We start from the raw sequence: 21,073 nt of genomic DNA, 5'->3' as shown, positions 1-21,073 counted from the left end.
GACCCATATGACCCATGTGACCCATATGACCCAGATGACCCTGATGACCCATATGATCCATATGACTCGTATGACCCATATGATCCATATGACCCAGATGACCCTGATGACCCATATGATCCATATGACCCATATGACCCAGATGACCCATATGACCCAGATGACCCTGATGACCCAGATGACATATATGACCACTGCCATCTTTACCCATGCACGTTGTCTCGACCCTGTCTCAGGACAGGTCTGTGGACTGATAAGAAAGACATCTAAGATGTATGGACTTCCTGAGGATGGTTGTCTTCTTGAAGGTGATGTGCTCACAGGACAGAAGGTAAGGCCGCTGAAGGGTGAGGCCATTCACCTCAAAATACCACAGCTTCCCTTAGTGAGCCCACCACGTGGGCCACTTTTTTTCTCTTACGGGAAAGAATTGCCCTCTTTCAAATCTTTCTGCCCTGGTGAGGCTAGTGGCCAATTTCTTCTCTGAGGCCCCTTGTCCGAGGCCTTGCCACCACTCCTGGAGGGAGCAAGCAACTTGGACATGTAGACAGTCCCTGATTGAGCATGAGGCCTACCCACTGGGCTCTTGCCAGCACTTCTAGGGAAGCTGTGGCCCCACGTCTTTGGCAGGGAAAGGCAGGCCCAGAAAGATTCCTAACGATGTGGTTGCCCAGCCTTGTAGGGCAGGAAAAAGCTCTACACCCCAAGGTGAGAGGCAATGAGGGCAGAAGAGGGACCCAGCACACACACACCAGCTGTCATCTTCCCTCTCCCCACATCCTGGTCCCAGATAGTCTCTTTTCGCCAGAGCAGTGAGATCATTCCTGCATGTATGCTTGTTCTTGCAACCAGCACACTCTTTCCAACTTGTTTTAAGGGGAGGACCTGGCAGTACCTGGGGCCTCATGTCCCCTGCTTGTCTATCTGCTATATGCCTGAAAGGGGCTAGGTCCTTCCTTCCGGGAATCTCCCTCCCTTCTGCCTTCTTCGGACAGAAGCCATCTGCTAGGCTGCCTCATCCCTCTACTCCCCACGTTTCATGTCTTTCTGTGGTATTTATCATTACACAGTGTTTGATACCCATGCCTTTTGCTGCTGAAAGAAAAGTAAGATCCAAAGAGGTGGCGGTTTCTCTGTTCTGTGCCATCAAAGGTGCCAAGAAACATGGCTGGCAGAAATGAAGCCTTAAAAATTACTACTGGATGAAAAAGATGCAGAACTGAGGTAGGCAGGCATAGGGGACAGCTCAGTAGCCTGGGGACTCTACCTGGTTTGAGTTATGCACACCTCTCTCTTTTAACAGTGCAACCCAGCTCTGTTATCTGCATATGCAACACACACACACACACACACACACACACACACACACACACACACACACACACACACACATCCCTTTCTTAATAATGCATTTAGTATCCTCAGACCCCTACCTGTGTCAGATGGAATAGGTTTCTCCTCTTCCAACAACAATCAAATCTAAACAGTTTCAATTTAAATACATTCAGAATGTATTTAATGCATCCATTATGAAGAAGGGAAAGGCTGATTCAGCCTGAACTGCTTAGAGGTGCAAGTGTGATAAGTAAACTTTCAAAATAAACTTTTAGGGGAGAATCTCCTATTTACCATCTTATGTCTATGTGTAATTGAGCAAACATATGATTAAAATAATATGCATTATAGAAAGGGACACATGCAGTAGGAAAACATTATATCTCTTTTCTTTTAATTTATCATCATCATCATCATCATCATCATTATTATTATTATTATTATTATTATTAATTTATTTATTTTTGGTTTTTCAAGACAGGGTTTCTCTGTATAGCCTTGGCTGTCCTAGACTCACTCTGTAGACCAGGCTAGTCTCGAACTCACAGCAATCCCAAGTGCTGGGATTAAAGGCGGGCGCCACCATGCCTGGCTTATTTTTAATTTATATACTCACTTTATATCCTGATCATAGCCCCCTACCTCCCCTCCTCCCAGCCACACCCTCCCATGCTTTACTTGCCTCCACTTCTCTTCAGAACAGGGGAGCCCCCTACCACCATCAACCCACCCCAGCACATCAAGACTGAGCTCATCTTCATCCACGGAGGCCAGGTGAGGCAGCCCTGTTAGAGCAAAAGCAGGCAACAGAGTCCATGTCATAGACAGCACCCACTCACCTTACTATGGGACCTACATGAAGATCAAACTGCTCACTAATTAAATATGTGTAGGAGCCTAGGTCTCATCCATGCACGCTCTTTGGTTGATGCTTTGGTCTCTGTAAGCCCCCATGAGCCTAGGTCAGTTGACTCTGTTGGTCTTCTTGTTTTTTGTCCCCTCCAGGTCCTTCTAGTCCCACCCCAATTCTTCCACAAGACTTCCCTAGCTCTATCTAATGCTTTAATCGACCAATCAAAATGAAGAACCACCCCGCTATGCTCCTTGGGAAGCAAACTTCTTTTGAATTCCATGAGGAGAAGTGACAAAGAATAGCTGGTGCATGCATGCCTGTGGCCCACTGCCATCTGCACTGTGCTTTCTGATCTTCACTGCAGCCTCACTGTGAATGACGCTGCCTCACAGAGTTGCATTCCATGTAGGCGTTAATTTCAGTTCCTTGGATAAGAGACCAAGAGCCTGAAATACACCTGATGCCGACAAAGAATTGTCAAGTTCACCTTGGTGTCTCAGTCTATTCAGGCTTCTCTGCCAGACCACTGTAGACCTAATGGTCTAGAATTGAGTGAAATCTGTTTGTCAAAATCCCAGCAGCTGGGTGAGCAGGTGCCAGCAGCCTACATGCCTAGAGATGGCTTGCTTCCTTGTTCACCGGGGCTTCCTGTGTTTTCATTTATGAGATACTAATCCCATTAATGAGAACTCTACCCTTGAGCCTTGTCAGCTTCCCACCACTCCCTTTTTATGTTATCACCTGGAGATCGGCTTCAATATTCATGTTAAATATTTAGTATTCAATCTATGTTAGTAGCTTACTCTAATATTCATTTTTATCTTCCTTAAAGTTGCCTCAACTTCTCATCCATCTGATCTTTAATTTTTTTTTTTTTAAGATGGGTAGAAGGTGCTGTGGAACAGAATTTTCCCCATTTAACAGCACAGACTGGGTTTGAACTAAAGAGTCTCCTGCCCCAGATCCCCTGACCCTGGGATTATCGGTGTGTCCTATCACACCTGGCTCCATTCCTCTGCTTTTAATGTCAGGAAACCTGTGATTTTTTATGCTGTTCTTATTAACCAAGCACATTCTGCTATGAAGCTGTTCCTAGTCTGGCCTGGGGTCAAATGTATGGAGAGGTCACTTAGGGTCCAACGATTCTAGAGGCTGAGTTGGAGGGGCCTACGTGTACGCAGCCTTCTATGGCATATGGAACTGCAGGGAACACTATCCCAGACAAAAGGAACCCCGTTCTGACATAGCCAGGATACCACCAACATAATGCCACCAAAGATGAGTGTAGTAGAAATGGCCTGGAGACAGGAGCTGGTGACAAAGCTGAAGGAGTGAGCCTGGGGTGATGAGAGAAGGCACAAGAAGGGACCATCTACAGCCCACAGCTGGGACAAGAGAGACCATGTGTAGCGCAAGACATAGGCTTGCGAGCGATGTTAAGTTTAGACATGGGTGTGCTAAGTGGACAACAGGTGAAGCAGATGGTGTTAAGTGAGCTCCGTGTCTCCTTAAGTGCGACTTCCAGAGGCTTTTTTTTTTTTTCCTGGGCCTGGAGTAATAGGGTTACGATTCTGAAACTTAAACGTGACAGATGAGTAACCCCCTCAGGAGAACATACTAAGTGGGAGGAAGGTCAAAGTGGGAGATTTGGAAGCACCTGTCCTTGCAGGTTACAAACAGCAGGCACCGGGCTCAACGCTCGGATGTTTATGCAAGCTTTGTTTCATCATCTATGGTCAGAGCATATCTTCCTTTCTTCCTATGTTGAATGGATCTCAGGACTGAGGAGAAGAGGAGATCTCTTCAACCGAGGTGTGGGGCAGGGGTTGGGGGACCTACCTATTCATTCTTCTCAACAGTAGTGGAGACAAGGACTTGAACAGAACTGCTGGCACCTAGGTCACCTTGTATCTATGACACCCACTTCCAAGGCAGGAACTGACATGTGTGCTGTGAAATGAAGGAAGATGGCTCAACTGATTTTTAGCTGCATCATTCACAATATTTGTACATTACATTTACTCCTGAGATGTAGTGATCTTACTCTTCGGAAGAACTGATGTCAAATGGATGCTGTAGACAGAGGACAGGGACAGAGAATTACTTGAACTCAGGAATGAAAGGCTAGCCTAAGAGCCCCCCTCCCTCCACCCCCCAACAATAGAAAAAGCTGTAAAGAGAATTAATGCCAACCATTACATTGTACACAACAGAAAGAATGAAGACCCGGCCCATTTCTAAATGTTAAGCTGTAAAAGTCTGTGTTTCTCGGTGCATTGCGGTTCTTGGCAGGGTGGTGTGGTGGGAGGCGGTTAGCTAGGTGTGACTGGGCTGCCAGGAGGGTGCCCAAGAGTTTTAGTGGGAACAAAATAAACACTGTGCCATGCTTCTGTTACAGAAGCAAAATGCTGTTTGCCTAGATATGTCCTCCCATCCCTCCCTGAGTGTGGGCCCTGTCACCCACAGCAGTAGTTGGACTGGACCAGCCAGAGTAAGTAACCCCATTGCAGTGCAAGCCACATTGCTTTAAAGTAGGCTGTTTCCTGTCAATGTCTGCTTCCATAGGAGGCCCAGATCAATCTGCTTCCATCAAAGTACGGATGGTTAACAGATCCGTTGTCAAAGGGCAAGGAGGAGAAAAGACAGCGGGAAGTTGATGGAGCATGGTTGGCCCTTGCAAATGTCCGGGGACCAGAAAGCTTGCTGAAAGGCAGAGGAAGCAGGGGACAGGCCTACCAATTCTGTGTAGCTTGGCTTATCAGTATCACATACCCTGAGGATTTCCTGGGTTGAAGTCACTGTCACCCAGTAAGTTGCTGTTATATAAGACTGTATTCCTGCTTCAGTGCGATGACCATACAGACAGAGGTGACACAAAAGCCAGGGTGTGAAAAAGACAGGTCTAGAGTTGCCTCTGGCTGCCATGCCAGCCTTCTGAGACCTATCAGGAATCACAGCCTCACTCACAGAAAAGGCATCGTCCTAAACACCTGGCTTTGCTCTAGTGTCGCCTGTGGGCTGAGTAAAGGCCCTGGGCCTACTGGCACACACAGAACTGATTTTCTTGGCATTTTCTTTATTATTTCTGCATCTCATTCCCACCAGAAGGCTGGGAATGGGGCTGGGGTTTCCTTTAAAACATGGGCTGGATTGCATCCTCATGCTGAGTCACTGCAGAGTTGCTGCCTCCTGCACAACCCAAGAAAGCAGAGAGGAGGTTTGTTATTTGGCTGCTGGTCGCAGTGCCAGATTCCCACTGTGATTCCATGACAGTAGCCCTACCTATTCCTGATCTTACCTTCAACAGTTGAAGTTACTCAAGTCTAAAAGTGTCCAAAAAAGACTACAAGAAAAGACCTCAGAAACAAGCAGATCTTAAGTTTTAAATTGTACGACAGCCTACTTTGCAGGATAACATCTGGGGCCATCTCACATGCCTTGGATGTGAGTCGCTTGTCCACTGTGTCTGTGCTGTATATGCTGCCCTCAAGAGAGACTCCCCCGGTAGCACAGTACTTATATTGGGGTCATCCTTTTACTTGGTAAAGAGAGATGACACAAAGGAGGTGCCAGGACACCACACAGCAAGACTAGCTCCGGTGCCAAGGTAGTGGCATGACACGGGGCACACAGCAGAGAAGGGTTTGCCCAGTGTCCTGCCACTGCAGGATTCTTGTCAGGGTCTTAGAACATTTCCCCGGGGCTAAAGGGGTGAGTGCATCTATCAGGTGCAGTGTGGAGGAGTCAGACCTAATGGCTTCTCTAGCACCTGCCTCTGGTTAGCTCAGAGTCCTGACATGCCTGCTAAGGGCATTGGGGCCTGTTGTTCTTTTGGTAAGCCCATCCACTATGCCCTTAAAGGGTCACTGTTAAGATAACTTCTTCAGCTGCCCATTTTATCCCTTACCTGTTGTCACAAGTACTTTCTAGGGACACAAGACAGAGAGAAGGCAAATAAAGATTCTCTGGCAGAAGTGTCCAGCCTGTGGGCCGACAAAAAAAAATGTAAACTTAACTTAAAATATGATTTTTTCAAATTCTTTTGTAACAAGCTTATAATTTTTTGGCTTTGTGGTTGTCATTTAGGGGTGTGTGTGTGCGTGTGTGTGTGTGTGTGTGTGTGTGTGTGTGTGTGTGTGTGTGTAAGACAGGTCTCACTATGTAGTCCTGGCTGGCCTGGAGCTTGTTACGTAGCCACAAGTAAACAGCACTCCTCTATAGTCTCTACATCAGTTCCTGCTCTGACTTCCCTGAATAATGCACTACAAATTGTTATGCGGAAAAAAAAAAAAAAAAAAAAACAAACCCTTTCCTCCTCAAGGCTTCCTTTGGTCATGGTGCTTTGTCATAGCACTAGAAGCGCCAACTAAGGTAGCATGCACTCCCATGCCTGGTACCTCCTTGGCTCTTGAGTGGGAGCTTTGTAGATGACATCATTATGTTCTTGTGTTCAAAGGTTGGATGCACCTTTTTGGAAGGAAGAGCATTTCTTATTTGAAGAGAATGTGTCACAGTGGTGACATGAGTAGCAACTCTAAGGCTCCACAGCCAGAGTGTCGAATTTTTTCCTGGTCATGTGACCTTGCCATTTTGCTTTGGTTGTTGGTTGTTGTTAGTATGTGTGTCGTGGAGTTGTTTTGTTTTGTTTTTAGTTTGAGGTCAAATTTATAGCTTCACTGTACAGCTCGGGCTCTGAGAAGTTAAATGATTGAGCCAACTGGTATACCTGGGACACATATCTAGCACTCACTCCTGGGTCTGGCTGTGCCTGTGTGGTCACTGGGATAGTACCACCAGCCAGAGTTTTCTTTCTGAGGAGTAGGATAGTGACAGTGACAACAGCAAATGATGGCACTGTAGTAATTGGCAAAGTCAGTATGCCTGGAGCCAAGGGCATTTCCTGTTTGGCTTTTACAAATTCATTGCCAACTTTATGAGCTTTTGCTAGTAAAGTTAACCTTAAAAATTAGACCTTAGTTTTGCTTGATCAATGCCTGTGGACACTGAAAACCAGATAGCAAACCATTTCCCCACAGTCAGTTATTTGCCTATCCTGTGAGTCCTTTCCCTGTGTGTTAGCATCCACTTGTCTAAATATCTGTTTTAAAATGGTAGAAAAGACTGAAAAAAATCAGTCGTACAAACCATGACTTGGCTTAATTCTCAAGTGGCCACACCTGGGACTCCATTCAGTGGCATGGCAAAGACAGAGAAACCTGATGGTACTCTGTCGTTAGTGTATGCCCAGTTTATGTGTTTTGGAAGACATCCATCATCACCAGCCAAATGCAAGCACCACCCACTCTTGTGAGGATGGGGTGTTTAAGTGGGATGCCAGACAACTGCTCGGCCTAGCATGAGGCCCTTCACGCCCACTTCCTGGCCCTCCTTCTCTTGTTGCTCTGCACTCTCTGTCCTTTCCTTGTACAAAACCACGTCATGCTCACTTGTTTGGAGCTCAGCTGTTCCATCCAGTTCCATCCAGCTCCATCAGTGTTCTGTCCCCTGACTTTGGGTCCTCCTATTGGCTGCCCCGATAGATAGGAAAGAAAATACCATGCAGAATGGCGATTTGTTCTTTCTGTCCTTTTTAATGGCCCTACCTCGCTAGTACATGGGGCTAGGCTGTGAACTGAACCTCTCTGCAGATCTCTCAACTCTCATGTGAATAGTCAAGCTAAGATAGCTGATTTGGGGTACTGAACGTACAGGAAATATTTTAGAGTGAGGAAAGCCTTGTGGGAGCTCCTCATGTCTGACTGGTGATGCCCACAGAGCCTCCAGTACAAGCCACTGAACTCCTTCTTAAAAGAGGGAGAACTTCACCCTTCACTATGCCTGCCTTTAACCGTGCCATCTGTCTCGAGAGTCACCTGCTGGCATCAGAGCATCCTGGTCATTTATCATCTTATATCAAGTACTCATTGGTAGATTATGTGAATCTTCCACCACTTGAGCAGCCAGCCCACTTACTTACTCTGTACCCTGGATCTGGTACCCTGGGACTAGAACTCTTTCAATTGGGAGGCTTGATTCATCAGCTCCAGGAAGCTTCTTTTGTTATTCTCCTTTTTTTTTTTTTTTTTTTTTTTAACTTTCTGTTCCCAGGGCTTCATGTAGCCAAAGCATGTGCTTTGCCCCTGAGCTACACTCATCCAAACAGAAGGTGAGCGGTGCTTAATTGAGATGGTAATACAAAACTCAGAGGACACAAATGAGTTAGAAAAGGACCAGGTTATATTTTTCAAGCTCTTGTCTCTTGAAGCCTGACATCTCAGTCCTGCTACGTAACAGGACAATATGACACAAAAAACCGACACAGCCGTTCCTCTTCTAGAAGGGTGGAGACCCCTGAGCTTGGTGACAACTGCTTCCTTTCCAAGTCAGAGCCTTTGGGGGAGGGGTCCCTAAAGTGGCGGGGTGGGGCAGGGTGGGAGAGGGTTGTTGTGACTCTTAGTAGACAACAACCAGCCTGGATCAGAGAGGGAGCCACCCACCCTAGAGCCTACCCTCAATACTCTCCTGCCTAGATTTGCTGTGGGGCTTTAGAGGGCCATGGCCATCCTCTCTGCCCAGTGGGCTTCACTGTGTGTCCCTCTCCCCTCTCCCTGGCTGTTGTTTACACTGATGTGGACGGTTCTGTCCTTACAATTTTAAATGTTTTGTTTACTGACCCCCCCCCCCCGCCCCGCCTTAAAGCAGTACATTCTTTCAAGACTGGTTTCAGTCTTTCCTCCTTAGTTATTTGCAGCAAAATTCTTTAATACATTTTTAGTATTAATATTTAAATGAAAACTGGCCTTTAAAAAGTCCTAAGAAAATTGGGTTATTCTGCTAAGACTATTGCCACTGCTTGGGATATTTTAGGGGACTATGGGCATCTGCCCTTTCCATCCAAAAAAGATGTCTTTCTTCTTTGTAGAATAAAACACTTTAATTTCCACCCAAACAGCACTCCCTAGCTGGTAGCTTAGATGTCATGATGGTTGTACATCCCAAGTGATTTTAGAGACTATTTACATATTTAATGCACAATGGCAGCTACTTTTTAAAAATAAGCACAGGCCTCTCTATCTTTGTGATTTCACTTTGCCTTGAACCCCTGTTCTACCTAGTACTAGTATACAATGTTCACCCCAAGTTTTAACAATGACTAAGAGTATAAGGGGCCTGCATATATTTAACTTCCATTGTAACGAAAAGCAGGTTTAGGCCAACTCTAGGCATGCAAATCCGTATCCTCCCATTCACCCCGCCTTATTCAAATCTGAGAAGCTCAGTTCAGAAGCTCTGTACTGGGGATGGCTGGTAAAGGGAACTGTGAGAGTCTTATCCTTACAGTCTGGGCTATTTTTGTTGAATATTTTGAGGACACTTAACAAACTGCTGTTGGAGCCTGGGATGTGAGCCTCTATAGCCCCCACACCCACATTCCAGCCAAGCGAGGTACACGCATGCACTGCATATCTGGTGTGGCATGGGCCTTACCAGAAAGGCTTAGCCGGAGACATGGGCCACAAGGCCAGAAGCCTGTGCAAACGTGCAGCAAAGGAGGACAGGACCTTTCCTTAGAAGCCGGGAAGGACAAAGGGCCCTCTCCTAATTGGTTCTCACACCACAGCTGCTCCTCTTTGGCCAGAGTGAAAAGGTTGCTTTGCTTAGACTAATGTGCTGTAGGATTTGGGGAAAGGTTACCAATTGTTCAAATCCCCGTGGAAAGCACTCTGCTTCATACCCCTCTGGCCAGCTGTTGTTTCTGTGGGTGTGCATGGGTCTGTCATTGTCATTTCAGACATTTTGTTTACCTTCTCCTCAAGCCCCTTAAAGTAGTAAGTTCTTTTAAGACTGGCCTGGTTTTTTTTCAACAAAGCCTTTCTTGAGTTAACTTGTGCCTTAGCATCGTACTACACAAACACAGACAACCTTATTTTTCAGAGAGAAACAATCACTGGAAGTTTCAGCTGTGATGGATGCGCACATGACATTGTCCAGAAAACTGAACATATCTCAAATGATGCTTGAAGAGGTGGCATGTGTCGCCAGGATACAGTCAGGTGCTTGGCTACCCATGTGCCCTAGCTAGGGATGAGGACCTGATAACTTGCCAGTGCAGTCAGTCCTCTGACTCCATGGATTCTAAACACAGGGATGGAACCAACTGTGGATCAAAAATACCTATTAAAAGAGTTTACCCATCGACAGGGAACACATGCAGGCTTTTTGGTCTTGTCATTCTCCAGAAGACAGAGCACCACGGCTATTTACTAGTGCTTAGCTTGCATGAGATATTTTAAGTCATTTATGGACAATTGAAAGTATGCGCTAAAGAATGCGCCACGATGTGTGTAACTTATAAATACTTTATCATCTTAGATAAGAGACTTGAGTTGTTCAGGCTGGGGGTCTTGGAGTGCATCCACCACATACCCCAAGTGTTGTGATATATAAATTACACGCCAAGCAACAGGTGTGGCACGAGGAAGTTTATTATTGTGAGGAGGGCAAGTGAACTAACACCGAGGACTGACTGTCCTACCACTCAGCTTTCCGTCTCTTGCAAGTTAGCCCCGGGAGGCAGCCTGAACCAGATCCTCAGGGGAAAGTGCGTAACCCACCAAGCTGACTGCTAGGAGTGAAGGCATTGGCTTAGCTGACTACTAGCTTAGCACACCACTAGGAAGAGCATGCCCTGAGACTGCTACACAAGACACACCTTCCAAGCAACAAGGGACTTGCAGAGGAAAGATGCCAGCAGGTTCCTTAAAGAATGTTGCCTAAAGGCAGGAGTATAGTGCCTTACATTAGAACCTCGCAGAAATGGACGTAGTTGAAGCAAGAGTCCTGTCAGTCCAACATCTTCTCTCCCTGAGCACCGAGTTTCCCTTCGGGAAAGTTGGATGACCCGAGCTACCTGCCTGTCACTCTCCACCTTGCTGACTTGTCTTATACCAGAGTATATATACAGATTTGCCCGCATATCAGTTTATTAAAGTAGAATTTATCAGATAATCCTGTAGTCCTGGGAGATATTTCTTTCCTTCCTTATATTTTGACAGGATGATTTTCAGGTTCTGGGAAGATAGGGTTAGGAAGGACACTCGCTGTGTCTTCATAACTGACACGCTCTTATAGAAGCCTGTGCATCCTGTACCACCCCCTTTTAAGCTATATACTGTATACATTGCATACCACGAGGCTTTCATGAGAACGTTGTAGGCAGCAGGCTCCAACATTGGGAGCTCCTTTGCTTTGTAATATGTCATATGTTACCCTTTTCCATTCCTCTACTGGTCTCATCTACTCTTGCCCCATTCTTCAGTGCTGATGTAATTCTCCCAGTGTGCATTTGATAAAAAAAAAAAAAAAATCTATTCCCCATGGCTTTCATGGCTCAGAGGCCATCAGACTGACTAAGGAAGGAGTTAAATGTGGACACAATGCTTGCAAGTCCAGGTTTATGGACATTTTCATCTATGTTTATAAAAACAAAACCAGTGAACCCAGACAAAGTGGGAGCAGGCAAAATATCGGTCTCTACCAGCATGGAGTGTGGACTATCAGAGCAGAAGAGGCTAGAGACAGGCAAGGCCTCAGTGAAAGGATTTTGTTAAGAGTCATAAATGACATTGCCGGGAGCTTATTCATCTCATATTCCTTTCACAAGGAAGCACCTAGAAGCAGAAATGGAAATACTTGTTCTGGATACCAAAGGTTTGCCTGTTGCCACCTATTAAATAGGAAAATCTATCCCACGCATTCTCTAGGCCCCCTAAATCTCAAACTCTCGTTCACTTAAAATCAGACAAAAATCAAATTCATTTCATATGAATTGTCTCTTTTATGTTTCCTTGGACCCGATTTGGTTTGGTCCTTGGACAGAAGTCTGTGTTTGAGAGGGGAGAGCCACAGACTTTTTCCTCCCTAGATCACAGAGCGTGTCAGAAACAACTGCCTGTTTAGTTGGCTGCAGGAGGTGACTTCCCTGGATGACCCTGTATAGGACTTGACTGCAAAGACCCCAGCAGTGGCCATGGCAAGATATGCCACTTGGCAGGTGTTATTAGACCCTGGGGTCTACTGAGAGTCCAGGAGACTCTGGGAATCTTTTCAAATTATCTGGGCTTGTAAGCACTGCTGGTAGCTTGTGAGAGCAACCCAGTGGACAGTTGGAGAGATGAAAGAAAGCCTTTTGGATTAAGTAAGATTTAGGAAATAAAAGGATTAGCTGGACACAAAAGCTAGATTTACGGGTTTATTTAGCCAGTGCAGTGTGGCATACTGAGATGGGGGATGCCTAGAAAGAGATAAAAGGAATAAACTCGAGGGTCGTAGGGCAGCTAGGGCGAGCAGAACCCTTACCCCTGCCTGCTAAATCTTCTAATAATTAAAAATGGGCCCAAAAGGGCCACCTCCCCCTGACTGATTCTGACTCCTCCAGCGAGTATTAAGGAGAGCTACAGTGACAAGCTAGCTCATTGGCTGGTAAGGTCAAGCCTCAGATAACCTTAGGAAGTGGACCGCTCACTTTATGGCTGTCTTTTCACAGGTTAAATCGTTTCTATCTTGAGCAATGAAGCAGGAGGAGAGTTAAATATTTTTAGGAGTAGTTTTTTTTTTTTTTAAATCACAAACATAACTTCTGACATCAGTCATCTTTGTCCCCTGGTATCTTTCTTCTCCCAATCACAGGAGCAGAAATCTCGGTGTTTGAAGGATAGTTCAAACATGTCCATGTAAGTGGGGAATCCTGGCCAATCCCTGACATGGCCCCCTGCAACAGGCATTGGCACTCTTGGTCCTGGGTGGACAGCATACTGTAGAGGCCAACTGCTAACAGTGAGACAGAGGATCTTCAATGCATTATACTCTGAGAAACCTGCCAGCATTACTACTCCTGTGCTTTGGGGCATTGTTACATAAGGTTAAATTACCTGAACACAAGCCGTGTGATGCCATGGTAGTCACTTGGGTAAATGAGACACTGCTAAGTGACAGGATGGCCTTCCCAGTGCGAACATGCTAGACAAAGAGATTATTTTCACCTCTGCTGGGGCAGAGCAGATGGCGATGGTTTTATCATGCTACCTAGGGCCATGTAACTTAACCTACTTATTTAATTTTGGTATTTTCTGCTTAATATTTATGGACCTTTCTTAATGTTAGGTAACTGAGGTTGTGTAAATATAGTAGCAGATAAGAAGTTTTCTGAGTCTGTTTTAGCTCCCGACACACACGACATTTTGGTAGCAAGTCTAGCTAACTGCCACAGACTAGACTGTTTACATCTGTACTGACCAGCTCCTAATACCATCTATGACAGGTCCTCCTCTTGCCAAACTACTCCTGAATAGCCAGCACCTCTGCTTGACTCACCCTTCTGAGATCATTCCCTGGGGACTTGGCATCATGCCTTCACCTCTGGAACTCTGCATCCCAAGCCATTTCTCTTCCCAAGGTGTTAAGATGCTGTTGAGAGTTGATTATATTCTTGAACTCATATGACTTCTACGACCATCATTTCTAAAGCAATTATGAGTGTAGATTTCCAGCAAAGGAGATCAAAACTTTTATGATAAAAATAAGTTTTTCCCTCTCCCATTACACAGAGAAAGTTCTTGGAGAAAAATTGAGAATTGCTTAAACCCGCATGAAAAAAGCTAACTGTCATGAGTGTACATATCAAAAGTAGATGAATACATCCATGTCTTTCTACAATGTCAGAATTTACTGAAGGACAAGTGTATAAGATGCAGCAGTTGCACTGACAGTGGCGTTGCCAGTAATTTCACTTTCCTTTACAACCAGCCAAAGAAAACACAGATTCTCTCATTTCAGTCTTAATTACTAATATTAATGCTCAGATCACACACCACATGTTACAGAGTAAATGACTGTATGTAGGTTGCAAAGGGTTAAAGAAGCCGCATTGGTGTTTATGAAGCTTCAGAAAGGCCTGAAAGCAGAAGATAAGACACCAGAGAGGATGCAAGAACAAGATAAGGAGCCAGGCTGTCTGTGAGGGATGCTGCTGCTACTGGTGCTGGTGAAGAATCAGGCTGCTGGCTAAGAGTTAGGCTGAACCTTGGGATGGAATAGGGTTGCAGAAAGTGCAGGACTCTGGAGGCCACAGGAGTGAAGAGCACTACGGGATCTAGACAAACAAATCAACAGATGAATGGACAGACAGTCAAAGCCTGGCGGTAATTCTAGCAAGTCACCTTAACAACAGGGCTTGTGTTGAGCTAAAGTCCATGGGATGGTCAGCTCTCTGCCTGTCTATCCATTCCTTGATGTGCACTGAATTGACAGACGACACGTTTGTGTGTGTGCTTGCCTATATGGGGTCCAAGTGAGGGGGTGGCGCTCTTTCTCCTATCTGGTGTGCCCTGCAAGTCCTCATCCCCAACTTTGGTGCTAGGATATTAGGATGCCGTATGCTCCTGTAGTCTCAACAAATGTAAATGTATAGGGTGGCACCTCTCTACTGTTAGGAACAAGTTACATGTCACTTTATGCCTCATGGGTGGTGCCAGACTGATGACTACTACATGACATCGACAAAATGGAGTATAATGCAAATTACAGAATAGAGTCTCCTAAAGCAAAGGACACCCTGGGAAAAAACATAAAGCCATCGTGTTACATAATACAGACTAATTTAGGGTCAGACATGGCCTGACCTCTACATGAAGATCCATTAAAACCAGGGCATCAGAATTCCAGCACTGTCTGTGGGCATGCTGTAAAAAAAGTATTTGTAGTCCAACAAGATGGGTTAGGATACTTGCTGCTAAGCATAACTAACCAAGTTTGACCCGCCCCCGGCCACCCCCACACCCCCTAGCCCCCGCCACCCAAGACTCATATGGTAGAAGGAAAGAACCAGATTCTCCAATTTGTCCTTTGACTTCAACATATATTCCATGCATGTTTACATAGACACATTCTCTCAATAAATAAAGACAATACAAGGCTACATTTTCAGTCTAAGCCTATCCTGTCTTTCCACATAAGACAGTAGAAGTAGCAATACCACCCCTGACCCATTGTCCAGAAAGTACAAGTGCCAAAGAGAGGAAAACCCAATACTGATGATCCCGTGGAGGAGTCAACAACTTTTCTAACAATAAAGCTTCACTCACCCATTTTTGTAGAGGAATGAACCAAGGCCAATAAAGTTGACAATATTGGCCTAAATATGCAGCATGCTTGACTCACAGCCAACAAGGGTTTTGAGCAACTGTATTGTATGACTGTGTTTTTCTTTCACCAGAAATATAGTGCTTCTCAGCCTTTTGGCTAAGATCAATTGAATGTCACCCAAAAACTTACAAAATCACTAGGGCTTAGGCAAATCCACATGTTAATGGGTCATTAAGACACACAATTGGATGGAATTGAATAAGCAGAACTTTTTATCAAATTAACTTTTTATAAAAAAAAATAACTAGGTGCCTTTAAAGTTGAGAAATAATGAATGTTTTCAATGGATCTTAAGAAAAAACACACTATAATGCAGTTGATTAAAGTAACCATGAGATGGTAAATAACGCTGTCAAGTTGATTTAATTTGGAATCACCAGGACGTCCTAAGGAGGTTTTAAGGAAGAAAAAAGCAGGCACCACCATCACACGGACCAGGGTTCTGTACTGAATGCAAAGGGAGGAAAGAGAAACCAAGCCGAGCATCTAGCATTCATAGCTCCCTGCTTCCTGATTGGGACACAATGTAACCATCCACTTCTCACTCCCACTGCCACATCTTCCTGCTGGGATGGGCTGCACCCTCCAACTGTGAGCCAAAACCAACCTCCTGTTATTAGATTGTTCTTGCTGAGTTACTTTGTCACAGCAAGAAGGACAGAGAGCAACAAGTAATTATTTGATGATTTAAATCTTTCCAGAGAGTGTAGTCCTTCATTTTAATCTCAAACTTGGCAAGATTTGGAGTTGCTTAGACAGGGAGGCTTAACGGGGAATTATCTAGATTAGGTTGGCCCATGGGAATGGCCCCTGAGGGAATTTTTTCTTAATTGAGTTAACTGAGATGAGAAAGCCCATTCTGAATGTGGGAGGCACCATATCACATACTGGGGTATCTGGACTTAATGAAAGGGGGAGGGGGAGTTGAGTATAAGTGTGCAGTGCTCTCTGCTTTGCGACCATCTGTTGTACATGCCTGACACTGACTTTCCACCAATGACAGCTGTAATCTGGAACTGTGGCCCAGAATAAACCCTTTCTTCCCTATGTTGCTTTTGTCAGAGTATTTTGTTTCATTCTCTGGAAAAGAAACGGAAAGATCAAGTTTTAAATGGACTTTATTACAATTACCTATTTATACGATTGTGTGTAAGTATGTGCCAGTGTGCGTGGATGTGTACCAAAAGTAGCATGGGGCACCTGTAGAAGTCAGAGGACAAGTTGGAGGAATTGATACTCTCCTTCTACTATGTGTGTCCTAGGGGGTCAAACTCAGGTGACCAGACACAGTGACAACCTAAGCCATCTTGACAACCTGAGATGAAGTTTCTATGACCTCAACTCTTAGCTTAGATACAAATTAATATGTAGTTGAGCCTTACCTCTTCAGTCTCAGTTTGTTCTTCCGTAAAATGGTGTGGATTAGATTGGTAACTGATTACGGGTGATTTTGACATTCTGTAAAACTTTACGATTGTCCATTGTCACGGGCTGAACCATATCACCATTCCTCAAAACGTACATGTTGGAATTTTAAATTCAGGCAAGGCAGAATAGGACTGGGTATGGAAACTGAGTGTCTAGGATGGTAAGCAAGCTAGAACGAGGTACAGTTGACCCTAATCCAGTGACACTGCTGTTCTTCAAAGCAGAGATTTGCATCCACACAACCAGAATGATCATGAGAGCAAGGCAAGGAGCCAGCCATCTACCATCAGGAAGAGAATTCTCCAAGGAACAACCCTGACAGACCTTGATCCTCTACCACCACTGTGGTAAGGAAATTATTTTTTGATGTATAAGCTCAACATGAAAACTAAATGGCTATCATCACAATGGCTGTGAGGATTACTGATCAGGCACCTTCCCTTTAGCCTTCTCAACTTTATCTTTGTAAAGTTGATGCTATTACCACACTGGGTATTTAAGAAAGGGAGGTTTAGCAACCAGAATGCAAAAAGGCCCGCTGCTCGCCTCTGTTGTACATACTGCCTCAAAAATCCTAAAATATGAAAATGAAATGTCTTTACATGGACATTATCTGAAGCATGGTTCTTAATCCCCATTGTTGCTTTAATGATAATTGTAATATGAAGACAGAGTTTTGTGAAACTAGTCATATGATTTCCAAATATCTGTCTTAGAACATTTAATTTACACATGAATGCATTTATCCTAAACAGGTCTGCATTAGAAAATTGGTGGGTATAATGGTTCATTCCTACAATCCCAGCACTTGGGAGGTGGAGACTCGCCTTGGCTACATAATAACTTCAAGGCCAATGTAGGCTACATCAGACCCTGTCTTTAAAAAGAAAGAAAGGGAAAAAAAAAAAAAAGAATAATAACAAAACATACTCAAGAATACTGAGCTCTTTCCACATAGGCTGTTGTAAGACACAAAATGGTATAATCTGATATACAATATAAAAAATAAAGAAATTGTCAAGGGCAGATTAAAATGCAATTGTTCTGGGAGCTGGAGATATTGTTCAGTAGTTAGGAGCACTTACTGCTCTTGTGGAAAACCCAGGGTTAGTTTCCAGCACCCACAACGGCCACTCACAGTAGTCTATAATTCCAGTTTCAGGGGATCCAACAGCCTGTTCTGGACTACACAGCTACTACACACATGTAGACATACATACATACATACATACATACATACATACATACAGGCAAAACACATACACACACAAGTAAATAAATAAAATGATGGAATGCATATTAGTAATTTTCTGTATGATTTTTTACTTATATAAGGTATAAGTAGTTTCATACTTAAATGGCTTTGCTGTATTATTTATTGAAGTTTATATTAAGGGCAATGTATATACAATCACATTTACTTCACTAATACAATAAATTACATTAAAATGTTTTACTTTCATTTTTGTTAGTATATGAAATCATATGTAAAATACTTTATTTTCTTCTTTTTCAAGTTTATTGTGATGATCTAATATATAAATTTCAACAATGGAAAAACTAGCTATTTCAGCCTGTAACTGAATTTGTGCTGAGCTACACCATACCTAATTCTGAAGGTTATTTTGCTTCTGATATTTTAAAATACGTCCAAAAGTCTTCTACAGTTTAATGCAAATTTTATATATTTGAGTCAGACTAAGTAAGACAGAGAAGACACCAACCAATGGAAAGGGCATTTCTAGTTTAGCATGAAGAATTAGAAGACGATGAGGGTGTTTATTGCTTAGTGCTAACATTAGTGGTTTGCTTAAAGGGGGAGAGTCTTCAAAAGATGGTTTGAAAGGCTGGGGTTTTCGCCCAGGGGAAAAGCACTTGCCTCGCATTTTTAAGGTCATGAGTCTGATACTCATCAGTGACGTAACCAGTAAATAAATCAGTGTTTGATTGTAGTCTTCTTAAGGATTCACATTTGGCTGGATGTTCTTAGAAGAATGCATCTCCAAGCTCACATAGACGTATTTTTAGCTTTGAATGAACTGTGTTTTCAAAGCTCCATGGCTCATCTTTAATTTCTGTAATAAAGCTAACATACTTAAAAGGGTTGAAACATTGTTGGAATGCACATAAAATGTCAGCTGTGAAACGTACCCTTTATTTCCCAAATTGCCAATCTAACTGCACTTGAGTAAAAATACATGCAAGGATTATTTTTCACAATACTTCAAAGTCATTTGTAATGACTATTTCACAAAAGACCTCTGTTTGGGAAATCTGAAAACTACTAATCCATTTGTGGATGACAAAGTTATAGTTGCTAACTCACTTAAGGAAAAACCTTAAAAATTATCAACAAATTTAGTGTAAAGTTTAATTTAATTACAATAATGCAGTTTTTATAAATGAAATTCAAGAAGTGAGCTATTGCTAAAACCTAGACAGTATGCTAATCACATATTTAGCTAGGAAACTCATGACAAAAAAACATTAGTCACATTTTATCATATTCGAGAGTTACTTTTTTATTTCACAAGTGGGTGTTCTGCCTATGTGTATGTTCATGTGCCATATGCATATAGTGCCTGTGGAGGCCAAAAGAAGGTCTTCATGGATTAATAGTGAGCCACCACATTGGTACTGGGAACTGAACTAGGGTCCTAGCACTCAGTGCTCTTAACTGCTAAACCATCTCTCTCAATCACATAGTATATCTTACTTTAAGTGTTCAGTGTTATACATACAATGCCTAAAAGTGATTTAACTTTTAATATTCATTATTAATGTAGAGTTGCTTTTGTATAGCTGATAAAATTGAAATAAATTGCTTTTATTTCTATTTTCACTCTTCTATTTTAAATATGTATGTGTAAAATATCTTTTATTTTCAAGTTTATTAGGACAGACTGTGTAAAACTCCATAGTCAAGAATCTAGGTATTTCAGTTGAAAGCTTATTTTATCACCAATATCTTATAAGTACTCCAAAGTTCTAATCTAATTCAATGTAAATTTTGTACATTTGAGTCAGGCTGAGACAGAAGAAATCACCCTCTGATCTCTGTTTGCTGTTGTGCTCCTTCTTTGTGAAAAAGGCACTTTCCGCGCCTATGTGGAAGAAAATGGCACTGAAGTCCCCCCAAAATACTATTAGGAACAAAGGAAGGAGGGGGTGGAGACCCTGGCATAGGTTTAAAGAAGAACAAAATGCCTGTCTGTTATATGGTGACTTGCCACAAAGCCCACCGGAGCCACGGCGTGTGACTCTGCTCATGACCCAAAGCTGAGGAAAAGGTTGATAGGTCAAGTTCAAAGCATCGCCCTCCCATTCAGGGAGGCTGCAAAAATACATGGACATTTGTCAAGAGGTTTTTGGAGTGACCCATGCCTCTTCTCCAGAAAGGCTCTTATGTATTACCCCCGATCCTAAAACGTGTAGCAGGGACAGATGGGTGTACAAAGAACGGGTTTCAAAGTGATCTCCTTTTTTTTTTTTTTTTTTTCCTTTTGCAAAGACAGAACAGAAATGCTCCTTTAGAATTACGGTAGTTCAGAAGGCCTTGGAGTGGCATGTGTGTTCTGAGAGTCATCTGGCGAGAACATTTTCTTAGTGATAATGTTCTAGCCAAACATTTGACTTTTTACTGTTTTTCCTTTCTGAGTCCAGGTCTTCGCGGGAGGAATGGGTTGACTAGGAATGGCAGGAGTGGTGGGAGGGACGAGCAAAGAAAACCCCTCCTCCACCTACCATGGCTGTGTTTGTGAACACATTCATGGCTCCGTCCTTTTTCGGTTGAATTTCTCCTGCTGTGAGGCTGCTGATGCCTCTACCGACATATAGACATGATGATGGAAAGCCGAGTATTACATCAAAGGGTTCTGAGCCCAAGACTCTCGATGCCATCTTTGACTCTCACTGTGCACACCCAATCCATCACCAACATCCGCAACCCTCTCTGCATCTCGGAAGGTCTGCTCCTCATGCTCATGTGACTGCCACCTGACCAGTGGCCCCCCCCCCGTGTCCCCCCCCACCGTGTTCCCCCCTGTGTCCCCCCCCCGTGTTCCGCCCCCCCATGTCGTCCCCCCCCCCCCCGTGTTTCTCATTTGGGCAGTTGCAGTGGCGTTCTAAGTAGCCTCCTTGATGGATGGTTTGGGGATGATTTGTCTCTGCTCAAACCTGTGTTAAAATTTGATTTGCAGTAGAACCGTGTGCAGAGGTGATGGGAACTTGTCTTAACTGTGACTAGTCCAAGAT

General features: G+C 43.8%; 1 protein-coding gene across 1 annotated transcript in view; it reads left to right on the top strand.

Annotated features, from left to right (window-relative positions):
• Nucleotides 1-290: 290 nt before the first annotated feature.
• LOC127204280 (transmembrane protein 258-like) overlaps nt 291-21,073 on the top strand; it is a 62,652-nt gene continuing 41,869 nt past the window's right edge. The window contains exons 1-2 of the mRNA XM_051163219.1: nt 291-331; nt 2,034-2,109. Of these exons, the coding sequence (XP_051019176.1) occupies nt 291-331; nt 2,034-2,109 (117 nt within the window). The remainder of the gene's footprint in view (nt 332-2,033; nt 2,110-21,073) is intronic.

This window comes from Acomys russatus, chromosome 20 (genome assembly GCF_903995435.1).
Source record: "Acomys russatus chromosome 20, mAcoRus1.1, whole genome shotgun sequence".
NCBI lineage: Eukaryota > Metazoa > Chordata > Mammalia > Rodentia > Muridae > Acomys > Acomys russatus.
The sequence above is the reverse complement of the archived record's forward strand: the minus strand, read 5'-3'. Positions and strand labels throughout refer to the sequence as shown.